This window comes from Megascapheus bottae, chromosome 6 (genome assembly GCF_031878675.1).
Source record: "Megascapheus bottae isolate mThoBot1 chromosome 6, mThoBot2.hap1, whole genome shotgun sequence".
Taxonomy (NCBI): domain Eukaryota; kingdom Metazoa; phylum Chordata; class Mammalia; order Rodentia; family Geomyidae; genus Megascapheus; species Megascapheus bottae.
In genome coordinates, this window is record NC_143514.1 from 1,632,301 (window position 1) to 1,658,448 (window position 26,148).

The window sequence follows — 26,148 nt, forward strand, 5'->3', positions numbered from 1 at the left end:
TGGCAGGCCTGGACAGTTCCCACAGCAGATCTATCCCCTGAAAGCAAGTGACCTCTGCTTCCGGGCCTCCTGGGCAAGCCTCCTTGGACCAGCTTGGGCCTCCCTGAGTTGGGGGCCACCCTGTGCCCAGCGCTGATGTATCTTCCGGTGATGGCACACCAGCCACTGCTTTCCATCTCTGAGTGAGGCAGACAAGGCTGGAAGGTCCAGGCACTGGACAGGTAATCCAGCGACTGCGCAAAATGGACTCTGGCTGAGGCCAGTGTCTGAGAGGGGTCAGTGCTTGCCTGAGGGGTCCGGTGGGTGGACAGAGGGGCTTGGCACAGGTCACCCTGCAGCCTGTCCCTGGGAGAAAAACCATTCACATGCCAGCACACAGGCAGGATGCTTCCAAAATTTAATAAATAATGATTTCTTTTAAAACTGTATAAACTATAAATTACCATGCAGTCCTTATAATTTAAAATAATTTACAGGCTGAGGTAGGGGCCTGGGAGAGTGGAGGGGTGCAGGCTGGGGGGTTCAGCCCCTGCGGGCGGCCTTCCGGCTGAGGACGCACACACAGGCTGTGTCAATGCGGATGAAACGCCAGGCCGCCTGCTTGGCGTCGGTGGTAAGCGCCTTGACAAAGGTGTGGGTGGTGGTGCAGTATGAGTTCCAGTGCTTGGCATCGATGCCCCGACACCCGCTCTCGGCGGGGCTGGGCTCCCGGCATTTGGTCTCAAAAAAGTACTGTTTAAAGACGCTGTTGTTGATGTTGACCTCGCTCAGCACGGCCACCTCTTTGCCCTTGATGTCTGTGGCCGTGGCCTTGTCCCCCACCCACACGCTGACGCTGTCGCAGACGGAGAACTCCCCCATGTGGAAGACGGGGTGGCTGGGTGACCTCTTGCTCCTCTGAGTCCTGTTGAAGGCAGAGCCATCAGAGAGCTGCAAGTCCAGGTCCTGAGGGTCCCCGGACACGGGTGGGGGCTGTGTGCTAAACAACACACGGGGTGACCTCAGCCGCCGTTTCTTGAACAGCCTGGGGTCCACAGAGATGTTGTGTGTCTCTCCTGACACCCGGGCAGCTATCGGGGCCGCCGGGGCGCTGCGGGCTCTTCGGAGGGCGGTGTCAAATGAGTGCTGGAGTCTGGTCCAGTGTGCGCGGGGGACGGCGCCTCCTGCTGGCGCATCGCTGGCTGGGGTTGGCTCTGCCCGGATGCCGATCAGAAACGCAGTGACCAGAGCGTAGAACAACATGGGCATTACGCAACACACCTGCAACACAAAGACACCAGGAATGCTGCGGCAGCCGTCGACACAGCCGGGCTGGGCGCAGAGGCTCCCACCTGCAAGCCTAGCTCATCGGGAGGCTGAGATCTGGGGATGATGGGTCAAAGCCAGCCTCGGCAGACACATCTGTAAGACTCCAATGAAACACCAAAAAGTTGGAAGTGGAGGTGTGGCTCAAGTGGTAGAGCGCCAAGCAGGAATGAAAAAGCCAAGTGAGAATGAGTTCCAGCCCTAGGACCAGCGTGCGTGTGTGTGCACGCGTGTGTGTGCGCGCGCACACACACACACACGCACACACACACGTCTTTCCACTCTGAACAACGTTGGAAGAGGCTGTCAGCATGCCCATCTTCTTTCTGGCCACTTCCCTGGTCTGCAAAGACACCTGCACAGGATCTGGGGTTAGCAAACTTTGTTTGGATAGCATGTTAAAGTCTTGCTGCCAGAAGTAAGCCACTTAATCCTGTGGTGTCTTAGTATGCTCCCCAACAAAGGCTGGAGGATAAACACTACTGCTGGGTGGGTGTGGGGACTAAGTGTGTGTTCACAAGGTCTGTGTGTGTCTGAGTCACTCAGCTCCCTTCTGGTTAGGGAGTGGAGTGCGTGTGTGGGGAGGGTTCACAGCGCCGATGGGCTTCACCAATTCACTTGGTTGGCGCTGATCTGGTTCTTTCCTTTTCCTTTCCCTTTTCAAAACAATTGTGCTGGTACTGGACCTTGAACTCAGGGCCTCACTCTATCTCTCTCTCTTTTAGCCTTTTCACTCAAGCCTGGTGCTCTACCACTTGAGCCACAGCTCCACTTCTGGCTATGTACTGGTTAATTGGAGATAGAGTCTCATAGACCTTTCCGTCTGGGCTGTGAACTGTGATCCTTTGACCTCAGTCTCCTGAGAAGCTAGGATTACAGGTGTGGGCCACTGGTGCCAGCTACTTATTTATTTTGAGTGGCGTCACTGGTGAGAGCTCTGGGGACAGTGTGGCTGCCTGGGGACAGCATCCAGGTGCTCCTACGATGGCCTCACTCTGTTGCAGGTGTGAGTGACTTCTGTTTGTCTTGTCCCTGAGAGTGGAAGCTCACTCACTGCCTAGGACTGAGAGGTACCCTTGGATGGCTTCAAATGGAGCCTTGCGGGGGAGACCTCCCCCAGGCCAGCAGAGTGGCTTTCCAGAATCCACTCCCCTAGTGGCTCTACCCCAGGAGGTTAATGGAGTCACAGGACATGTGTGTGGCTCAGAGGGCTGCTGTGGCAACTGGGGGACGTGGCCCTGACCATTCAGGAAATGGGTGTGAAGCATGGGGTGAGAGAGCTCGGCCCCCTGGCAGTGAAGCCAGGACTTCTGCTCCCGTGTACACACCCTCTCGGTGCCACATCCAGTCATGTCCTTGCTTTCCTCTCTGCATCTCAGGTTCCTGGGTATCACACTGGCAGGCACCGCTGTCTAGTCATTGCAGCAAATCTGGGGTAGGTCACATCGTTCCCATTTTGCTGCTGGATAAACCAGGTAAGTGGGCTCTAGCTGGGCCCAGCAGCAGTGACCCTGGAAGCGCTGGGCCTCCAAGCCAGGCCTGTGGGCATCCTGCCAGGCCCTGCCCTCTATTGCCACTCCACAAGTGTGAGGGATAGCCTGACTCTCTGCCTCACAAAGCTCTGTTCCCACAGCGGACACTCGACCCTGTGTTCTGAGGCTGTGGGTCTCCAGAGGGTACAGGGACATCTCGGGGTTGTTGAGCAGGGCCACAGAGCCCTGCAGGCCTGATGGTCTATCAGTGAGGCTGCTGCCCCTCCTCTGTGTATGCTCATGTCCAGCTGTCCTTCCAGCTGCTGACATCTGCCTTCTCCGCTCCAGAAGCTTCGGAGCTTTCCAGCTAGGGTTCCTTGCTAGGGATTGTTTCTCTCTCTGACTCTGTCTCTGTCTCTCTCTCTCTTCTCTCTCTCTCTCTCTCCCTCCCTCTCTCTCTCCCTTCCCCCCTTTCTCTCTCTGTCATCATACCAGGGTTTGAACTTGGGGTCTTGTGCTGCCAGGAGGTGCTCTACCACCTGAGCCATGTCTCCAGCCCTTTTTGTTTTAGTTATCTTTCAGGCAGGGTCTGGCCTGGACTGTAATCTTCCTGTTTTATTACAACTGGGACCATCGTTGTGTATCTCCGTGCCCAGCAATGTGTTCAGAACGAGGTTTTGCAAACCATTTTGTTGCCAACTTCTGCCTCCCCCGTAGCCAGGACTATGAGTATGAGCCACATTGCCCAGCCTGAGTGCTTGGCCAGCCGGTCCCCAAGACACTCACCTCAGAGTGTCCTGGACAGAAAGCTGTGCCCTTGGCAATGCCGTTACTGGGCCCAGATGCTGATGTGAGCTTGGGTCCAGCATGCCATCTGGCCGCTCGGTCTGCACCACCACAGGCCAGAATGCTGTGGAGAAAGAGTGGGCATTAGACATGGCTCCTCCACCTTGGGGCCCAGGGCCTGGGGGAGGGGCGCCCCCACACTGGGAGGGGGAGACCCACAGGACCAGTCATAGGTTGTGAACCGCATCTGGACAGAAGGGGGCTATAGTCCAGCTGCCAGGATAACCAGGGCCTGGTGTTGGTGGCCTGGTGGCACTGCCTTTCCCTGGGTGACCCTAGGTGCATCCCACCTCGGGCAGTATGGAAGAGAATGACCAGAGAATTCAGAGCAGGTGCTCCTGTGTTCAAAGTATGGGTGAATCACAGAGGCAAGTGACCAGCGACCAGATCCCCCAACCAACCAGACTCCCCCAACCAACCAGATCTCCACAACCAATCAGATCCTCCACAACCAACCAGATTCCCCAACTAACCAGATCCTCCGCAACCAACCAGATCGCCTCAATTGATCAGATCCTCCACAACCAACCAGATCTCCACAATCAACCAGATCCCCACAACTAACCAGATCCCCAACCAACCAGATCCCCACAACCAACCAGATATCAACAACCAATCAGATCCCCAACAATCAACCAGATCCCCCAACCAATCAGATTCCCCAAACAATCAGATCCCTACAATCAACCAGATCCCCCAACCAACCAGATTTCCCCAACCAACCAGATTCCCCAATCAGATCCCCACAATCAACCAGATTCCCAACCAACCAGATTTCCCCAACCAACCAGATTCCCCAACCAATCAGATCCCCACAACCAACCAGATTCCCCTGTAACCAACCAGATCTCCACAAGCAGGCACTGGTGGTACCTCGAGCTCAAAGCCAGACTTTAGGAACTAAAAGCCAAGGAGACTACACAATGAGAAACAAATTCAATTTGATTTTAGCTTGCCAGAAGCTTCCATGCTCTCACTTCTGTAAACCTGGTATATGAAGATGCTTCATTCACCCAACATGATTTCTTGTGCCAGGGAAATTCTTAGTGCTGGTGACCCAGCATTGAATAAGACAGACATGATATTGTTCTCATTGAGCTTTATAGTTTTGTATACAGATTTAGATTCCAGTGGTGAATGAAGGACAAAAGCAGGGTGTGATGGGAGGGTGGCTGTACAGGTGTCCCCGAAGACTCCAGGCTGACATGTGAAGGGTGAAGAGGAATGTGGGGAGCAGTACAGGCAGACTTCTGGGGACCAGCCTTTGGAGCCTCTGGAGCCTGCCTCCACCTCCCCTGTCATTTTCTTTAAGTGTCTGTGATAGTCTGGTTAGTTTTGGATGATGGCCAAGAAGTTTAGATGGATGACCATTTAATTATTAAACACCCAACTGAGAAGCAGTTGAAAGGACCTGTCTGTGCCTCTGCTGGCCATCCAGGATAAGCAGTGGACACCAGTGATGGACGACATCGCCAGCCGGAAGCCTCCAACCTAAGTCCTGCAGGCTCCAGCTGTGTGGAAGACTCAGCCTCTTGGACCCCACACTTGTGTGTGTGTGTGTGTGTGTGTGTGTGTTACACGGGATTGAACTCAGGGCCTCAGGCTTGCTAGGCCTGTGACCTTTACTCTGGAGACATGTCTACAGTGCTCCTGCTTTGTGTTTGTTTCTCAGACAGGGTCTTGTGCTTTTGCTGCCTTTGGCCTGTGATGCTTCTACTTTGGCTTCCCGAGCAGCTGAGATTAAAGGTGTGCCCCAGTCTCTGCTGCCTCCAAGGCCCCTATAGCCATGGCTGTCAACCCCAGTGACACCAGGGGCTCTCCTGGGGGGATTTAAGCTCCCCCACACTGTCCCCCCAGCACAGGAGCCCACTTCCAAGAAGCTGGGTCACAGATGTGGCATCTGTGCAATGTTCCCTAGGAGATTTCTGTGAAAAACTAGGGCCTAGGGCCACACTGCTTTGGACCCACAGGAAGTAAGAGAGATGATCAAGAAATTCATACACTTTGGAAAATATAAAACACACAAGCATCAAGATTCAGGAGAATATAGTTTGCAGTCATTCCCTGTCTTAGCTACAATCAACATCTGTGAACTGGAAACTTGGCTTCTTATTCCTTGCATAGCACTTAAATGTACTTTGATACTGGCGCTATGGTTGGCTTAGTTTTAACAAGGCCAAGGGCTATTTGCTAACATAGTGCGTTCCAAAGATTCAGCCCTAAAGACCTTCTGAGCTGCACTCCCCAAGTGCAACAGCAAAGCCATGGCTCAAAGATGCCAAGGCTGCTATAGCTTCCTTTCTCCTCAATTCCACCTGCTGGGGAAACTCAATCTGAAGGTCAGGCATGAAGAACAACACATTTCCAGGAGCTGTGGCTCATGCTTGTAATCCCAGCTACTTGTAAGGCTGAGGTCTGAGGATCCTTGTTCAAAGCCAGCCCTGGCAGACAGATAAATCTAAGACTCTTATCTCCAATCAACCAGCAAAATGCTCGAAACAGAGGTAGGCTCAAATGGTAGTGTCAACGTTGAGTAAAAATGTCTAAGACCCAGTACTGCCACCAAAATATCACCACTACCATTACCAACAACAACAAAAAAAGAACACACTGTTGAGGGTATAATTTCTGGTGCTGCAGCTATGATGTTGTCTGTACTGTCCTCTTTAATTCTGTCCCACTGCTTCTTCCAATACAGAGGGAAAGAAGTTACGAAGTCCTGCAGGTTGCAAATCATGGTTTCTAAGTTTTAGCATCATCAGAAGTTTTTAGTATGACCCTGAGGTTTGAAGAACAGGAGTTCTCCCCTCTCTGCCTTTTTGGAAAATAAAATTCCGTTTGGGCCACTTTGAGATGACTTGATGCATTTTAGCTGTTTTGTGGTTTGGCATATCTTGATAGGAAAACAATGCATGTGGCCTCAAGCACTTAGAGAGAAACTGATGATCAGAGAACAGCGGGTCTTTCTGATCAAATGCTTTGGTGCTGCTTCTAATGATTTGTCATGCTCCTTAAAGCAAAGTGACACGATGACCCTCTGGGAGATATTGGGGTGAATTCCTTTTTTAGGAACCCAGCACCAGTGGCTCATGCCTGTAATCGTAGATACTCTGGAGGCTGAGATCTGAGGATCGTAGGTCAAAACAGCCCAGGCAAAAAAGTCCATATGACTCTTAATCATCAAAAAGCTAGAGGTGGAGCTGTGGCTCAAGTGGTAGAGTGAAAAAGCCAAGGGAAACACCCAGGCCCTGAGCTCAAGCACACCAAAACCAACTAACTAACCAACCAACCAACAAAAACAACAACAGAAAAAATGCAAAAAAAACACAGAGCAAAACCTTTCTCAGCATTTTCCCCAGAGTGAGGCAGTTCTAGGAAGAAGCCACTGTAGTCAGTTGACCTTGAACCTAAGTGGAAGAGCATGTGCTCTGAGTGTGGTCCCTGCTCTTGTGTGGCCGGCCATGGTGTAGATGGTGTTTACCTGACTGGGGTAATGGAAGAGTTCAGTAATGGCCAATGCCACAGAGAGAGTTTCAAAACATGAGTAACTGCAAGGACTTAGCGTGGGCGGAAGATAAGATACCTAAGCACAAAGTAGCCCCCACCATGGTTGAGGGCAGAATAGTCTTGAGTCCTTGGAGCCTGACCCACCAGCTTAGGAGTTCTAATAATGTATCTATAATCTGCCTCGGATGCCAAAAACAATCCTGAGTCCTTAAGAAAATAGTTCTCAGTTCCAACTGACTGTTCCACAAGAAAAAATCACAACACACAGACACAGACACACACATAGACACACACACATACATGTGTGCAAAAATGTGCTCAAAGCAGACACAGTACAGGGCACAAAGCAGTGTCCCTGGCTGGCTGGAGTCAGAGTTTACATCCCATAATGACAGCCCCCTTTTACCCCCCCCCGTTGGGGTCTCCAGGGGCATTGCGGGTCTTAGGCGATCACCTGGGCCTGAAGGCATGAACAAGAGGGCCCAGCACCAGGGCATGTCAGTCCAGATCCAAGAGCTTCATTTTATTTGCTTTACAGGATTGAATCTCCTCCACTCCTCTGGAGCTTGCCTTCCCCGCACAGTGTGTGGTATGTTTTCCAAGTACTCGGTCAAGAAATGTTACAACACTTAAGTCTATAATGCAATTCAGATGGAAGTTCAGAAACTCAGACAAGCTAAAGATCCACAGCCCTGGAAAAGACCAGAAACACATACACACACACACACACACACACACACACACACACACACACACACACACGATCTAGCTGAAGAGATGCATAATCTAGTTCTTTCCAAAGCTGGAAATCCTTTCAATTAAGGCAGATAAAGGGTGAGCCTGGGGATATGAGTATAAATAAAATGCCACTCTTACTCCATAGTGTCCACAAGACGAAGCCATTCCTGTTTGAGCAGCTGGACTCAGGTTCACTGCAGAAGCTGCTGTACACAATCAGCCTGCATCCAGAACACATGGTCACAAGTAGCAGGTACCCCAGGTACCTGCAACTGGCACCACACATGTCCATTCGGCACCCTACATGTAAGCAACTGGCACCACACACACTGGCAACCAGTACAACACACATGCAACCAGCACTCCACATGTGTAACTGGTACCACACAGCCCAACTGGCAACACACATGTGCTACCATAACTCACACTCGTGCAACCAGTATCCCATACATGCAACCAACACCCACATCTGTCTGCATCCACACTCATGCAACTGGCACCCCACATGTCCAACCAGCACCATACACATGCAGCCTGTACCCATCCCCCACACACAACTGATACCTAACACACCACAGCAGACGCATTGACACCTTCCCCCTCCATGTGATTTTGGAGTGACACAGAATCTGGAGTTCTCTGGCTCTTCTGTGTTGACACTTCCTGGCTTGTCTACTAACTTCAGAAATCTGAATCTAACCCAAATCTGACTCAAAGCATTAGTATGACAGAACTCAGGCCTACTCTGCCTGGGCATGCGGCTCACAGGCAGATCCCAGCTAACCCTGAGGTCAGGAGCTGGAGACTCAGCCCCATGTGCCTTTGTCAGGGTCTTTTGTATTGTTTGGAACTTCCTATATGGGCCTGCACCACTCCAGTCTGGAGTGTGGGACAGACTGTCAAGGTGCGGTGAGCTGGATCTCTGACAAACACTGTTAGGTTTACATTAAAGAGTTTCATCCAGATCTCTCATTTATCTCAGGAGGAAAGATCAAGAGAAACAGAAACCTGTGGTCCCTGGATTCTCCTATGATTCTATTCCAGAACAGTTCTTATTCCCTAGTGTTTCTCACTTTTTAGGGTTTATTTGATTATTAGGTGAACAAGTAGTATGCAGTGGGACAGGCAGTGCAGAACTAAGAGGACGCAGGGAGACCCAGGGAGCATCTGTTTCAAGAGACCCAGAACATGGTGGGAAACTAGGAATTCCAGAGGTGAAGGCAATTTTCCACATTGCTGTGGAGGGGAGGGGAAAAAAAGAAGAGGAAGAGAGGGGAGAGGAAGAGAGGGAAGGGGAATGAGAGAAGCCAGCCACTTTATGGGGTTGCCTCTGAAGAGGTCCACTATGCATGATTCAAACTCAAAGCAATAGAAACGACTTTATTTTAGAGTCTGTAGAGCTGTGTTGCCCCACAAAAGTGTGCATAAATGGCCACTAGTGGCTCTGTGCCCACCTGCCTGCCTTTCCCCACAGATGGGCGAAAGGAGCCCAGGGCCTGGGGACTGTGTCCTCACGTCGCACTCCCTCCGGAGCGGCCCAGGGTCAGACCCAGGCTCGGTCATGCTCAGGATTGGGACAGTGAGAGCTCCTGGCTGATCTGCAGCGTCCCGAAGTTCTAGGTTTATTTTGACCCCTGGGGACGCCCTGGAGAAAGCCTGTAATGGACGTTTATTGGACAGGACAGAACACTTCACCCCGCTGCGCCAGCTCAATCGGTAAACGCCATGGTGACTTCCCGCGCTGCGGGGAACCGCGAGCGGCCTGAGGACGAGGAAGCGCCTCTTCCCTTAGACTGGTGTCCGGATCATTAAAGCAGGAGAGGGCCACGCTGGTGGGCTGAGGTCACAACGGGAGTGAACCCACAGGTCCTGGGGAAACAAACCTCTTTTGATTTCCCGCCTGCTTCCTTTTCTGCCGTAGGATTTTCTGGGGGAAGCTGTGCTCCACCCCAGCCCCGAGCCCTGCAATCCAAGAGGATGGCAATCACCTCATTGTTTACTTACAACCCAGGAGAAGATGAAAAGGGAAAGAGGAGGCCAGCACACACACACAGCACGCAGGAGGAGACTTTGCCACGATAATGGAAACCATGTGTTCGCATCGGACTCCTTTCTCTGAATCAGCCCAGATCCTGGCTCCGGCCTCTGTGAGGGGAGCTGCTCCTCAAATGCCATCCAGGACTCTTTCTTCTGTGTTTGGTCTGAAGACTTCCACCTGTGCCCTCATAGGAGCCCTCGTTCCATAGGACTGTTTGTTGACTTTTTATTTGGTCTTGGTACTGGGGCTTAAACTCAGGGCCTTGTGCTCTTTCACAGCCTTTTAACCCATGGCTGGTATTCTGTCAGTTTAGCTATGCCTCCAGCCTAGCTTTTTTGCTGGTTCTTTTGGAGATGGAGTCTTTTAGACTTCTGTCTGTCTCTGTGTCTGTCTCTGTTTCTCTTTGTCTCTCTGTCTCTGTCTCTCTCCCTCTCCCTCTCTCTCTCTCTCTCCCTCTCTCTCTGGTTGGTTGTGGGGCTTGAACTCTGGGCCTGGGTACTGTTCCTGAGCTTTTCAGCTCAAGGCTACTTCTCTACCCCTGGAGCCACTTCCCATTTTCTAGTGGTTAACTGGAGATAAGAGTCTCACAAACTTTAGTGCCTTGGCTGGCTTTGATCCTCGATCCTCAGATCTCAGCCTCCTGAGTAGCTAGGATTATAGGCGTGAGCCACCGCGCCTGGCTAGACTTGTCTTTTGAGCTGGCTTCAAACTGGGATTCTCAGATCTTGGCCCCCAGAGTAGCTAGGATTACAGGTGTGAGGCACTGGTGCCCCACTGTCCTCGGCATAGCTATGCTCTGCCTAACCCAGAGTTTGGGTTTAGTCTATGTGAGAAGGGTTTCCCCCTCCCCCACTGTCTCACTATGGGCTTCATCTTTGTCTAGGACTTTAACATTGCTTCCTTTTGAACTGTTGTTGCTTTTACAGTAGAAGGAAAACAGATTCAAATTTTCAGAGGTTAAAACCAGCATTAAACAAGAACCTAAAAATGAACCAATCTTAAACTCCAAAGCTTTACACTCATTCAAACAGTCACTGTTTACTTAAGCAATGTCTGCACTGTCCCCAAGAGAGGACTCACCTCACCAGTTTTGTGGAGGAGTTATGGACAGAGAACACTACTGAGGGCCAGGAGTTTTGTCTAGTGGTAGAGTGCATGCCTAGCATGCATGAAAACCCAGGTTCCATTTCTCAGTACCACATACAGAGAAAAGCCAGAAGTGGTACTGTGGCTCATGTGATAGAGCACTGCTGTCGTGGAAAGCCAAAGGACAGTGCTCAGGCCTGAGCTCAAGCCATGGGACCGGCAAAAACAAAACACCATTGAATATTCTCTGCATTGTGTTCATGAAGTCCTAAGGGGTTCCCTTTCCTCTTCTCCTCCAATCTGTCAGTGTATTTGTACAGACGCAGTCCTGTACTCAGATCCACAGAGCAGAGAGGATCTTCTCCAGCAGCTACCAGACATGCCATCGCTGGGAACACCACCACCACCACCATCACAGCCATTACTTAGCACTGCCCCCCCTCTAGTCACTGCCACCACCCAATGGCCACCACCACCAGCTAATCACTGCCACCATCCAGTCAGCCACTATCTAATCAGCCATCATCCAATCAGCTTACATTACATCTTCCACCAATCACCCTCCTCCTCATCACCTTGCCTCTGTATGTGTACAGATACTGAGGCTTGAACTCAGGGCCTCACATTCTTGCTTTGCTTAAGATTGGCACTCTACCACTTGAGCCACACCTCCATTTTCAGCTTCTTGTTGGTTAGTTAGAAATAAGAGACTTTCCTGCCTGGGCTGGCTTTAAACTGTGATCTTCATATTGCAACCTCCTGAGTAGCTAGGATTATAGGCACTAGCTGCCATTGCTCTGCTTTTACTATCATGTTACCACCAGCACCGTTATGGCTATAACTACCACATCACCATCACCCTTATCACATCTCCAAAAAATAAAGGAGCCACCAACATCTGACCAGGGTTCTCCAAAACCTGCTCCTGAGCTACTTGTAGAGTCACCAGAGGGGAAAGAGAGCCAGTCTGTGAGGCCATTTGTCTCTTCCCAAGTTTGATTTAGCATTTGGTCCACATAGGGCCCAATTGAATAGAATAGGGTCTAGATATCAATTTTCTTGATTTCCTGTGGATTGAATGTTACTATTCTCCAGCCTTATGTGGGGATCAGTTTATTTTCTTTCTCTTTCCATTTTTCTCTCATTTATGCTTTTAAATTTCCAATAGAAATATATACTGTTGATGACAAGTTTCAGTTTAGACCTTGGTAAACCTTAGAGTTATCTCAAAAGTAATATCTATAATAATCATAGGGATCTGTATAATATAGACAGGCCACACAGACATTATAAAAATTGGAAAACAGGTACCTTGGTCTTCTCAAGCAAGGGGAGTTCTTCACTGTGTCTGATAAAAATTTTAGAGACAACTGCATAATTTTTGCAAACCATTTTGAATTTTTCCATGTCCTTATATCTGAAGATAAGCAAACTTGGTGCTCAGGCCTCCGGAATGTCAAGTTCCATGGAAATGATTGGTTTCCTCTTTTTTTTTGGTGCCAGTTCTGGAACCTGAACTCAGAGCCTTATGCTCTCATTAGGCTTGTTCATGCAAGGCTGATGCCCTGCCATTCAAGCTACAGCTCCACTTCTGATTTTTTGGTGGTTAATTGGAGAAGAGTAACTAGTGGGTTTGTCTGCTTATGGCTAGCTTTGCATAGTGATCCTCAGATCTCAGACTCCTGAGAAGTTAGGAGGTTAATTGGAGAAAGTATCTTTTGGATTTGTCTGCCTCAGCCTCCTGAGTAGCTAGAATTACAGATGTGAGCCCCTGGTACCCAGCAGGTTCCACTTATAAGAGAGGTGTCCCTCTCCCGGCCTTTTCCAGTGGAGGCCTGACCGGCTTGTTTCCTCTTGCTGGAAGCCCACATTGAGTAGGTGAAGATTAGCAGTCTGAGTTTGGGCTCACTAGAAATGTACAGGGAGGAAGCTAGAGATTCCCAGAAGTATCTCCTCAGGCCTAGAATGTAATTGACTTATCTATATCTTAGTGTAAAATCAAAAGGAGTACAATGTGAAGTGTCGAAACAAGGACCATTACTTGTGTGTGTGTGTGTCTGTGTGTGTGTGTGTGAGAGAGAGAGAGAGAGAGAGAGAGAGAGAGAGAGAGAGAGAGAGAGAGAGAGAGAGAGAGAGAGGGCGCCAGATTCTTAAGGGCCATGTTTTTTTTTTTTTTTAAGGGCCATGTTCTTAAGGTTGGCGCTCTACCACTTGAGCCACAGTTTCACTCCTGGCTTTCTGCTCGTAAACTGACAAGAGTCTTACATGCTTTTCTCCTTGGACTGGCTTTAAACTGTGCTCCTCAGATCTCAGCCTTCAGAGTAGCCAGGATTACAGGCGTGAGCCATCTCTACTCATTATTGTGACGGGAGTACAGTCAGGAGAGACAGGTGCTCAACACAACTCCATGTCATGAAGACTGAGGCCTAGACATACTTGTTCTTTACTGGGCAATGTGTGGAAATTGGAATGTGGCTGCCATTTGCTCTCGTGTACTTTTACTTCTGAGACTGAGGAGCGAGTGCAATCAGGTCAGGACAGGAGTTCCTTGCTCTGGGCAGGGGTGTGACTTGAGGTTGGTTGGTCTGGGGTGTGAAGACCAAGTCTGAGGCTGCCGGGCCCAGGTGCGGTCTATTCATGTTAACATTCATGGACACACATAGCCAGCCATTGCCTGCATTTGCAGGAAAGCAGCGGGTGTAATATCTTTGTTGAGCTTAATCAGAACCAGAGTAAAATTCCAGGCGATAAGAATAGAAACTCACCCTAATGATTTCATCTTTAGTCCCAAACATACAGCGCACTTTTGTTTTGTGCTGTTCCTTTTTCTGCTTACTGTTTGTCACTTTACAAAAACAAGCAATCACCAGCAGCTGGAGACGCAGGTGAAGAACAAGAACACCAAACGGGAAATACAGAGACCGGATGGTGGGTGAACTTCTAGAAGTGTCTTCAGTTGATGAATTGACCCTGGCATTTCTGAGCATCATGTGGTGAGGGTTCTGCCGCCCATGCTCTCAGCTCTTAGCTATGAGTGTTTCATTTCACAGAAGAAATTATGAATTGGGAGCTGGTGGCTCACGCCTGTCATCCTAGCTACCCAAGAGGCAGAGATCTGAGAATCACTGTTCAAAGCCAGCCTATAAGAATCCTATCTCCAATTAACCATAATTTAAAAAAGCCTGAAGTGGAGGTATAGCTAAGATGGTAGAGTGCCAGCCTTGAGCAAAACAAACAAACTAACAACAAAAAAACCCTAAGACACAAGCTCAGACCCTGAGTTCAAGTCCTAGTGCCAACATAAAAAGTTAACAGCTGAAAAGAGAGATTCAGTCACTGCCTTCTTTGAGAATCTCAAGAGCTGTGAGCATGAAGGCAAAACCCAGGAAGCCCTTCACCAGCCAACCCTGTCACCTAGCAGCAGACAGTGACATTCTGTCAATGCATCAGAAAGGCAAGCCTGGTCATTGGTTGTGCAGCTTGGCCCTGACCCATCAGCACCTCTGGGGTCTGACTCGGGTTGGCCTGGGTGCTGCATCTGCTGATTCCCAAGTAAGGACCAGCCAGGGACAGACTTGGGTCAGAAACAGAGTGATGGATGCCTGTCATTCCCCACTAGCTGGGAACCAGCTAGTGAGGGCTGTGGTCACCGGTGTGTCTTGTTCTGATGGGACTGAACCAGACCAGGCCCTGCCTGCACCAGGAGGAAATGATAAGTGTGTGTTTATCCAATCCTAAGGAAGTCTCATCCCATTACAGAGAGATACTGAGCAAGAAGATGACGTTTCAATGAGGTGCAGTGGAGGGAGGAGAGGAGCAAGAGGATGCAGAGGAGGGAGAAGAGGGAGGAAGGAGAGGGGAGGGGAAAAGGATAGAAAGAGGCAACAAAGGGCCAAGAGATGGCAGAGCAAGATCAAGCCAAGGAGGGGACAGAGGAGATGCCAGGACAAAAGTAAGAAAAGTGTGTGTGGAACCAAAAAAAACTGTGACACGGAGCAGGCACCGACCTGGAGAGTGGAAGTCACTGTGCTAATCAAACCAGACAGTCCTCAGCCAGTGCTAGCGAGATGGCATCTCCAGATTAGCCTAGAGACAAAGCCTAAGGGGATGGTCACATATAACTAACCTGACTGAACTGGCTTCTGGTGACTGCCCAAGACAATCCTGGTTATGTATCAATAGTCTGTTCGCTGTGTTTTGTTGGGTAAATTCCACATCGGAGCCCAAACCCAATGACAACATTGTTTTGGCAAAATGCTACCATGAGTTCATCACAGCGACTGGGGAGCATCTGTAATACAAAAGTCCTTCATTACCGAATTGCCTGGCTGGGTTGCCAGAATGGTCCTTCAAGTGACTGAGGTTGCATTGACCTCAGCCCGGTCAGAGGCAGAGGAATCACTCTGGAAAGTCAGCAGGAGTAGACAGGATAAAAGAGACAACACCAGGGGAATTCATTTCCCATTGATGCTTGGGTCCAGCTGGAGTTGGTTACAGCAAAACTTTGTTTAATCAAATCCACTGTCATTAATAAAAGCCCCAAACCAAATCCAAACAGAGATAAACGACGATGTCCTTTCGAGTTCACATTGGGTTTACATCATTGCTGTAACCAGGTGCCATCCATAAATCTGGGTTGCAGGCCGCCGGAGCAGGGACTGCAGACAGGCTGGCCCAGGGATATACCCCACCCGTCCTCTGTCACCGCCATTCCTATGGTCTTTGCCAGTGCAGGAACATGGGGAGGTCTCCGAGGGTCGCCTAAGAGCCATTCTCCTCCATCAGGAGATGGACTTGATGAACACTGCAAAAGGGAATGGCTAGCAGGTAGGGGGAAGTTCTTTACTGGAACAGTGTCCAATCAGAACAAAGAATTATAATGGTCCCGGTTAGACTATTAAACCTCTGTAGATTCAACTATCAGCAATAACACAAGATAAAAAAGAGGGAGAAAGGAAAGAAGAAAAGGAGAAAGAAATGGGAAACGAGAAGCCAGGCACTGGTGGCTCACACTTGTACTCCTAGCTACTCAGGAGGCTGAGATCTGAGGATCACGGTTCAAAGCTGGCCAGCGCAGACAAATCTGAGAGACTCTTATCTCTAGCTAACCATAAAAAAGTGAGAAGTGGAGCTGTGGCTCAATTAGTAGAGCACCAGCCTTAAGTGAAAAGCCAGGCAAAAGCATAAGGGCCTGATTTCAAACCCCAGTAATGGCACAAGAAAAATAAAGAAATACAGAGGGAGATTTTCCATGTCATTCTAGGAAGTAAGGGGAGAAGGTAGAGAGCAGCTGAACAAGTGCAGGTTTGTACCCTCTTCAGCATTGGTCCCTGCGAATCTTTCATTCTGTGTGCTATCAGTGTGACTTACATTTTTTAAAGGCGATTTGCATTTGTGATACAATTTTCCCTCTTTGCAACAGGTTAACAGGTTGCTTTTCTTTCCTAACCTGTTCTTAATGGAGGAGGAAAGTGAGCGGGCTGGATTTCCCGAAAGCCTCATGCTGTTCTACATGGAAGGGGAGGGCTTCCTGCAAGGATGCAAGGTAACAAGGAGCTAGTTCCACTCACCAACTAGTTACACACTGTTTTTACCAAACAGAGGCTCTGCTCACAGGCCTGCTGGGGGAGATGATGCTGGGGGTGGGGCTGGAATGGGTATAGAGCAATCAGGCAGCCTGGAGCCATCCGACCTTTGTATTCTAACAAGACCTTTCTATTATGTGGACTAGAACTGCCTCTGACCCCCTTTGGTCAGGATGGCACCCCATGTAATTGCTCATTAAGGAAGCCAAGTCTTGATAATATAATAAGATTGAACTTACATACACGAATGTATTAAAGACAGATGCAGGAAGGAAATCAATGTTTGTAGCAGTTAAATGATTACAAATGCTTTTTTTTCTTTCTACTTGTTCATGTTTTATAATCATTTTGTTGTAGTAATCTAGAAGTAGCCTTTATGCTTAAAAATACGTTCTAAAATACTTTGACAATATTATATTTAAGGCTGTAGAAATATCCATGGTTCTTACTTATTAATTCACTTTTTCAGGTTCTTTTTTAGTGAGTGGGCTTGAATTCAGGACCTTATGCTCTTAACTGGGCTTTACTCCACTCAGGGGTGGTACTCTACCGTTTGAGCCATACATCCACTTCTAGCATTTGCTGATTCATAGGAGAGAAGAGACTTATGAACATTTTTGCCTAGGCTGGCTTTGAACCACAGCCCTCATACTGCAGCCTCCTGAGTAGGTAGAATTACAAGTGTGAGCCACCAGTGCCTGACTAGATTTTTTTGTCCTAAGAAAATGACCCTGAAGGGAGAAACAAAACAACAAAACAACAAAAACCAATGTCAGAGCCTGTTTTGTGTGTGTGTGTGTGTGTTTTTTCTTTTGCCTATTGGATGATTTACAATTACAAAGCCAGAAGCCAAGTAGTCCTTAATAAAGGCAATTAGTTCCTTTGTGGAAAACTGTTTTCAAGGATGGAACAGTCAGCAAATATGAGAAGAGGGGTGGGGACAATGCCTGTGACAATGCAACTCAGGAGCTTGACTGTGTGAAATCCTGGCAGCCCCGCCACAGCCCCCCACAGAACCCCAGCCTGGAAGTGAACACATAAATGAAACCACTTGTCCTGAGTGTTAGAACCCTGGCTGATCCCAATACCCCTCAGCTTCTCTAAACAGCTCGTAATGTTCTTCTAATGCCTTCATCCTGAAAAGACGCTTCGTAAGCCTTTCCATCTGTCCTCCGGCAATCCCTATGCTTGAACGCACAGACGTTCCCCTTGGCTGCAGTGTGCTGGGCACTGCCAGGGCTCAGCGACCAAGTCTCTTAACAGCTTAGGAGGCAGGTGGATGACACTGTTAAACTGAGACACAGTCATCCTGTCCCTGATGGCCAAAGCTCAGTCCAACCAGGATGGACACTGAAGGCGAAGCTGGTGAATGGTCCTGGGGCATGAGGCCGGGCTGTCTCGGCCACCGTGGGCACAGTTCAGGGGTTTGGGGGCTCAGCGCCTGTGTCATCCATTGCTGACTGGGGCTATTCTGTTTAACAAAGCATCTGAAGGGCTTGGAGAGAATGTCAACTCCTCAAGGTCTGCTGGAGAAAGAAAACCTATCTGGAGGGAATCCCCAACTGTTTGTAGGATAGAGATGTGGAGTGAGGCACAGCGGAAAGGAGAAGCAGGAATGATGGGATAAAGAAAGGCACCAGGAGTGTTCAATGTACACCGGGTAGTTTCTGGACATTCTGCGAGGGCTTTAGTGTGTGTCTCACTGCAGTAGTGAGACACTACTGTGGTGCTCACCTGTGGGGGATGATATTCATCAAGGGAAGACAGGGGATTTTATCCTCGCTGCATGGATTGGAACGAGGGAAGCTTTATCTACCTTCAGAGCAAGCGCCATTTCCTTTTCACTGTCGGATCACATCACTGACCACTCACTCTGACCAATGGTCTAGAATGAACTTCAGTTACCAGGAAGTTTTGGGTTTTTTTTTTTTGCTCATCAGTGGTTCTCAACCGGGCTCCTTTGGTTTCCCCTTCTCCATGTCCTCCTGCCCTGAGGGACAGTGCAAGTCTAAAGACGCTGATGGCATCTTGAGGGGATGGGATGTTTGCAGTGGCCTTCATCTCTCCCCACCCAGTGCCAACATCACCCCTCCCATCCACACCAACAGCACAGAGCTTAAGGATCCCTGCTGTATCATAGACTACCCCGCCGAGTACACGTGCCAATAAGCCCACTCAGCATACGTTACTGGAATAAGTGTGCATACAATCTGGAAAGCGATGCCAAGCTCCAATCTGAAATGTATGAAGGGAGTTTACAGTGCGATTGCCAACAAGAAATTAACAGCTCCCCAAGTGTTACCAATTGTGGCTAACCTAAGCTGCACTCCATTCTACAATGAATCACAGAGCGCTCTCATTCCAACCCCAGCATGCTGTGTGTAAAGCTGGCTGCTCTCCCATCGCAAGGTCAACGCACTGTTTTCCATTCTGACACTTCAGCCGTGGCTGGAAGCAGAAAGTGAATTGCTCCGGCTTGCTGTGACTTGTCATCTGGAGGGGTGGTGCACATTGACTTTGTTTCTTCTGTGGCATTAGCACCCAGACGGAGAGGAGCAAATGAATTATTCAACAGTTCTGTGGTTCACCCCAATTCCATAGGCACGGGACTGTCCCAGGATTTGAAAATGATTCCTCAAACTCCAGAATCCATAAGGAAAGCAAGGGCTCAGCCTTTCACAAAGCATCCGGCACCTATGAGAAGACCTACTAACCCATGCTAGGGATCAGGGAATGCTGACACCTGTGTGGGCCTTTCCCTTAGGAATATAAATGGCAAATAAATGCCCAGGAAATAAGCTAGATGTTGGGAAATAAGCTATACAGGTTGTCCATCACATCAAGGCGCCAGAGAAGCCCACACCACAGGAAAATACAATGGTTCCCTCACATTGCTGACAGCTACTGGCCTGCCAGGATCTAGCCTTACTTTTCTGTAGCCGCCATGGTGTGCAGGCAGAGTCTGGCCGGAAGAAGGCTGATTAACGAAGGTCCACTAACGTGTCTTGGCCTTGAAATCACAGGAATGTCTGACCTTTGCTTTTCACACCTCGAGTGTGGAAAAAATTTTGGTGATGCAAAGGCTCGGGTTCAGATAGGAAGTGCTCTCGGAAACTTGGATATTGAAGGGTTGATTCCCAGAAGGACTGGCAGACATTGAGCGGTGCTTGAACAACTGAGAGCCCTGACTTCATCAATGTTCATCTATCAACGGATTCTAGTCTGACAGCATTACTGAGAGTGGGAAGGAACCCAATTGGAAGAGGTAGGATCCTCCGAGCAGGTCCTGTCTCGGTTCCCTTCCTTGGGCTGCAAGTGAGCAGAGTCCTTTCTCTTCCTCATGCTCTTGCTACAGGTCCAATCTGGACCTGAAACCTCCGAAGCTGGGAGCCAAAATAAATCCTTCCCCCCTTATCCATGTCTATGTCACCGTACTAGGTCACAGCAGGGAAAAGGGAGCAAACGTAGTATCCAGGGCTGAATGTATTTGGGAACTGTTGGATTCGAGTGCTTTTGTGAACTCAGAGCTTTCTGTGTGCCAGCCAGTAGATGCGGGGACTCTAGTTTGAGGTCAGACTGATTTCATCATGAAAACATTTTGTTTCATTGAAGAATGGGTGACATAGAGTTGAATCAGTCTATCAAGAAATTCACGTTGAGAAGAACTTAAACCACCAAAGGAAAATGGCCTCTCGAATTGAATCCCTGCTTCAGAAAGCAGGCAAGAGAGCCCACAGAACTGATTTAGAGATTTTTCTAGACAGAAGAGGCTCTCTAAGCCAGTCCTCTGCAGAAAAGACCCAGATACTTGCTTTGTCTCACTTGAGTGGCTTTCTTTGTTTTCTTTTGTTGTTTAGGGATTGAACTCAGGGCCTGAACATAACCCTTGAGCTTTTTCACTCAAGGTTGGCATTTCACCACTTGAGTTAACTCCACTGACTCTTTGTTGGAGATAAGTCTCATGGACTTTCCTGACCAGGCTGGCTTCAAACCTGGATCATCAGATCTCAACCTCCTAAGTTGCTAGATTACAGGCGTGAGATACTGATGCTTGGCTTTCCAGTAGCACTGGTAAGTGGTCTCTTCACAAGTCTGGTTTTGAGAACACTGCTTTGTTCTACTGTAATCAACTGAGCCTTCAGTGCACATTTATAAAAAAATCTGGACAAGTCTTTTCTTAGTATTCCCAGCAAGCGTATATTTTTATTTTTCAAGTGTCTTTTCCCTTGAACCGTTCAATGGGGCTTGATGAGTTCTCAGCCCAGAGCCCTGCATGATTTCAGACAGCTGTAGTTTGGTTTTATTTTCCCTGTAAATCTGAACTTGAATTGGTTTGGGTTGGTCTCTTGGCATAGTCCAATGGTAAGGCTAAGCAGCCCATGAAAAAATTAAAGAAAAAAATGTGGGGTTTTTGTTGTTGTTGAGCTTCAACTCTGGGCCTGGGCACTGTCCCTGGGGTCTTCAGCTCAAAGCTAGTGCTCTACCACTTATGGTTTTCTGGTAGTTAATTGGAGATGAGAATCTCATGGACTTATGTGCCTGGGTTGGCTTTGAACCAGTATCTCAGATCTCAGCCTCCTGGGTAGCCATGATTACGAGCATATAGAATTACTGGTGCCCAGCAAAAAAAAAAAAATCCCTTTATATTAGGACATTAGGTTTCTTTACCTTAAACATAAAATCTTCTGGTTTTAGTTTCATCTACCTTTTTTTTTTTGCCAGTCCTGGGCTTGGGCTCAGGGTCTGAGCACTGTCCCTGGATTTTCTCAAGGCTAGGGCTCTTCCAACTGAGCCACAGCACCACTTCTGGCTTTTTGCTATGTATGTGGTACTGAGGAATCGAACCCAGATCTTCGTGCATGCTAGGCAAGCACTCTACCACTAGGCCAAACTCCCGGCCTCATCTACCTTTTGAGGGTACTTTCCTTTTTCTAATCTGCTTTTGAAGCCAGTTCTTGAGGAATCAAGGGGATTATTATTATTATTATTATTATTATTAAAATACAAAGCAAGGTAGATGCTGGCGGTTCATACCTCTAAATCCTACGACTCACAAGGCTGAGATCCAAGGATCATGGTTTAAAGCCAGCCTAGGCAGAAAATTGGTGAGATTCTTGTTTCCAATTAACCAACAAAAAGCTGAAAATAGAGATGTGGCTCATGCAGTAGAGCACCAGTTTTCAAAACAACACGTAAGAGCATTACTAGCACAAGCTATACTGCAGGCTGGCCCTGGTGACCTGAGCCGCTCAGGCCAAACCAACCTCCTGGTAAAACTGCTTCTAGTGCTTTCCTGGACCTTGGCATGCCTAGGCCTGGCTAAAAGCTCACGGCTAACAGTCCTGAGAATGGGTACACCCATCACTTGTTTTTTCCATTGCTCAAAGTTCTACTTATATTGTTATTTCTCCTAAGACTCTGCTGAGGTTCTCATAAAACACTAGAACTGTCTCCAAAACATTAACAAAACCTTGCACACAACGCTTCTTGCATTGTGGACTGAAGTCACAAAATTTATGACTGCTCAATTCAGAAAACATGCAATGATACCTGTTCCATGCACTTGCCCCATGCTCAGAGCCATAGAAATCCAGAGGTGGACCAGCATAGCCCAGAGGGGATAGATAAGTGAACATGCAACTAAACTCCAGTGTGAGGCAAAAGTACATTGCTAACCTAGCACCTATGGCTCACGCCTGTAATCTGAGCTACTCAAGAAGGTTGCTGAGAGCCGCAGATCAAGGTTCTAAGCCAGCCTGGGTAGGAAAGTCAATAATACTCTAATCGCTTGTTCACCACCAAAAAGTTAGAAGTGTAAGTGTGGCTCAAGTGGTAGAGCACCAGCTTTGAGTGGAAAAGCTAAGGGACAGCATTAAGGCCCTGAGTTCAAGACCCAGGAATACACACACACACACACACACACACACACACACACACTCACACAGCACTCAAGCTGAGCATGCACAAAGGTATCAATAGTGTAAACTATCTGTTAAGCAACTTCTGTACACTCTAAGTGAGAGGTGACAATGGCCTGGGCTGTCATATGCGATATGGGACAACACAGGAGAGGTCCCCACAACTGGCAATATTAAAGGAGTTACTCAGCAGGGCTTTTCTGAATGGTTGTGATTTGTGTGGTGAAAGTAAAGGAAACTCAGGAGACTTCAAGGATTTTGGCACCCAGTTAGACAGAGGGACACCCTACCAAGCTGGAGGTCACTGCAAGGAGGAAGGAGGAAGGGGGAGGGGGAGGGGGAGGGGGAGGGGCAGAATCTCGAGTCCGGGTTTGGGTCTGAGATTGTCCATCTTACACTGGACATTAAACGCAGAGTAGGTTGGAGTTAAGGGAGTGACTGTCAAGTTTTAGAATAACCACCTTTCGTAAATAGTTGGATTCAGGAGCCCAAAGAAATGGCTCACCTAAGTTCTGATCTTTATTCTTTTGCACATGAAGGTAAACAAGTCTTTTGCTCTGAAGAGGGGGGCTGGGGAGGCCCTGCTCTGCCTCCGACTCTGGAGGCTTCCTGGTGGCAGGGACAATTGGCTTCCCATCTTGTACCTCCATGTCTCCCAGGATGGAGGCCCCAGGCTGCCACGGGAGAGATGACAGTGGCAGGGTCCTGGGAGCTCACCTTGTTTTTGCTGTCCTGTCACTGGGCTGGCATCTATCCAGCACCTGATGCCCCTGAGGCTGACCCAGTGTCTAGAGGAAGCGTTAACTGCAGAGAGGAAATGGAAGAGCTGGTGGAGGTGGAGGATTCTAGAACTTGCTTTGCATTCACTCCTATCCTTGATGAGTTTGGGAAGTAAGAACTGGTATGGGGAATGGGCAAATGACAGGGCCCTTGCCTGGCAAGCATGAGGCTCTGAGTTCAAACCCAGTCCCCCCAAAATTAGTATCTACTCAGTTGTCTTTCTTTCTTAATAGCACATCTTGGTGTGATATGGAGAGAGATGCAGATAGATATAAGGATAATAGAGCAGATGATAGATATAGAGAAAGAACTCTGACAGCTAAAATGTATCCAGTATCTCTCCTATGTGTTAGTTATTGTGGTAAATACTTTAAATGAACTATCTCAGTTTATGCTCTTATTAGCACTATGAGTAGGGTTGATTCTTTCTTACACAACAGAGGAAGATGAAGACTACCTATCTTCTATTTACTCACATAAACCTCAAAAGTTAACCAACCAACAAACTTACTCTAACTTAATGTTTTAGCCAGATTACATAATTTTAATTCAGAAAAAATCTAAAAGAAAATGCAATTTAGATTACATTTTTAAAATTTGGAACCATTGAAACAGTTTGTTATCTATCTAGCATTTTAAGATGTTTTTCCTTGAAGTATATTGAATAGTTAAAAATATGGATTTGGGGAGGGAAATGGGGACCAAGACATGAGAAAGGGTATCAATGTATGTGAAGTAATGCACCTTCTATCTGGCAAATATAATGTAACCCTTCTATTAATTACAATATGGAAAAATATGGACTTATCAAGTCTATATTAGTATTGGGACAATAGTAATATGGACATATTATGTCCATATTTGGACAAGTCAAATACTATTTGAAGACTGAATACAAGTTTCTTGAACAACTACCCACATTGCTCAATTACCCACATGCTTAATTACCCATATACTCAGAGATAATCAATGTTAACCTTTAGGATAATTCCTTGGGGATAATTCCTCAAGAGTTTGCTATGCAAATTTTTATACAGTGGTCCCTTCTTGTCTATGGGGGCTACATTCCAAGACCCTCAAGTGGATCCCTGCAGCCGTTAGCTAATTTTGAATCTTTTATGCCTATTGGTTTTCCTTTTCCAATGACAAGCTTATAAATTAGACAGAGTAAGATCTCAGCAAAAGTAACTAATGACAGAGGAGTTAGCACAATGTATTCTGATAAAAGTTACGTGATTGCGCATTCCTTCGTCCTCTCCTGAGGGATGACGACAGCAAGGGCAGCGAGTGGACAGGCAGTGTAATCGACCTTGGGCTACCTCATAATGTTAATTAAACAAGAAAGGGCACTAACTCAGTAGTCCATCTGACAGTCAACTCAGCCGCTAAATGACTAAAATGGGGAGGGTAACATATACAGGATGGATCCGTTGAAGAAAGGGATTGAAAATCACATGGGAAACATATGTAGCATGGATACACGATGCCAAAGGACCATTCACGGCCGGGTCAGAGGACGGGATGGAGTCAGCTTCATCAAGCTATGCAGAACAGCATGCAAGTCACAGCTGGGTTGTTCATCTTTCTGGAATTTTCCACTTACTATGGTCAGATCTGGTTCAGCTCAGAGAGCTGAGAGGGTGGATAAGGAGAAACTACTGTGCTTTTTCAGCTCTCTAAAAGTGTTGGTGGCCCAGGGCTGGGCCCCTCAGAGCGTGGGAGACAGACGAGGGAAGGAAGGTCCTTCTCTGGCCCAGTTGGTTAAAAAAAATGCGATCTGCAGGGCATAGAAGATTTGTGAGGAATTGTGGGTCTTGTAATTTTCCGATGAGATGGTGCTTGTGCGGAGCCACCATCTGCTTTGAGGGCAGGTCTGAGTGCTGGGCATCTGACTTCAATAAGCTGGAAGAGCCAGGCTGCCCCACAGCACACCCGCAGGCAGGCATCTGCTTGGCCTCCGAGCTCCAGAAGCCTTCGAGAAGCTGGCTGGTGAAGCCTGGGTCCAACCTGACAACAGAGGACAATAGTTGCTGTTGGATTGTCTCCAGAGCTCAGGAGGTCAGGTTTTGACCCCTGGAGCCTTTTGGAGGGTAGAATCCAGGCTGTTGTGGTTCTTTATCATTCTTCATGTTGTCTCCATTAGAAAAAAAAAAATCCATGAGGTCTGGATGCAGAATTCACAAGTCTGGAATTCCTCCCACACATGGAAAACAAGCTCCAGTCAAAGAAACAAAGGCACTGTGTTCATCACCCACGGACTGGGGCAATAATTTGCTGCTTGTCAGGATCTCTTTACCTGGGAGGCCACCCTGGCCTGCAGCCAGGGGACACGGGTGCCCGGGGCCAGGTGACAGCCAGGTAAACAATGGGTAAGATCTCTGCCCAACTGGAAATGCATCCTGGCAGGGGCCCTAATGTTTGCGGTAATGTTTGAATAATTATCAGCCATAAGTCATCTTATTGACTAATGTTTATAGACAACGGAGAAAGTGACATAAACAAGTTAATTAGTTCAATGTTAATAAAGAAAACATCCCTTCATCTTCAGACCACAGGCACGTTGGTAGAGCAGCCAGCGGCTGAGCGCTGGCCCTCGTCACGTTAAGTACCACGTTAAATGCCCTCACAGCCCCTCTCCCCCCACCTGACCCCACCCTGACCCCGCCTGAATGCCAAGTCCCCTTCTCAGGACTCCTGTTCTCTTTGGGGACCTCAGGTTGGGGCTGCAGCTGGCCATGTGTGAATTAGGAAGTCCCTTTCCCCAGGGAGATGCGTGTGTGCCCGGGGCCATGATCCAGTGCCCACAGCCTGGCTTGCCCCTTGGCTAGCTGCCCTCTCCACGTCTGCAGCCCTGTGAGGAGGCTGTCCAGGCC

The 26,148-nt window shown here is 48.3% G+C and overlaps 1 protein-coding gene across 1 annotated transcript in view; it reads right to left on the bottom strand.

The window, feature by feature from the left end:
• Positions 1-397: 397 nt before the first annotated feature.
• Positions 398-26,148, bottom strand: part of Ngf (nerve growth factor) — a 41,343-nt gene continuing 15,592 nt past the window's right edge. Inside the window, exons 2-3 of the mRNA XM_090333656.1 lie at positions 3,564-3,687; positions 398-1,260 (exon numbers count right to left, since the gene is read on the bottom strand). Coding sequence (XP_090189782.1) covers positions 523-1,248 — 726 coding nt within the window. The 5' untranslated portion in view covers positions 1,249-1,260; positions 3,564-3,687 and the 3' untranslated portion in view covers positions 398-522. The remainder of the gene's footprint in view (positions 1,261-3,563; positions 3,688-26,148) is intronic.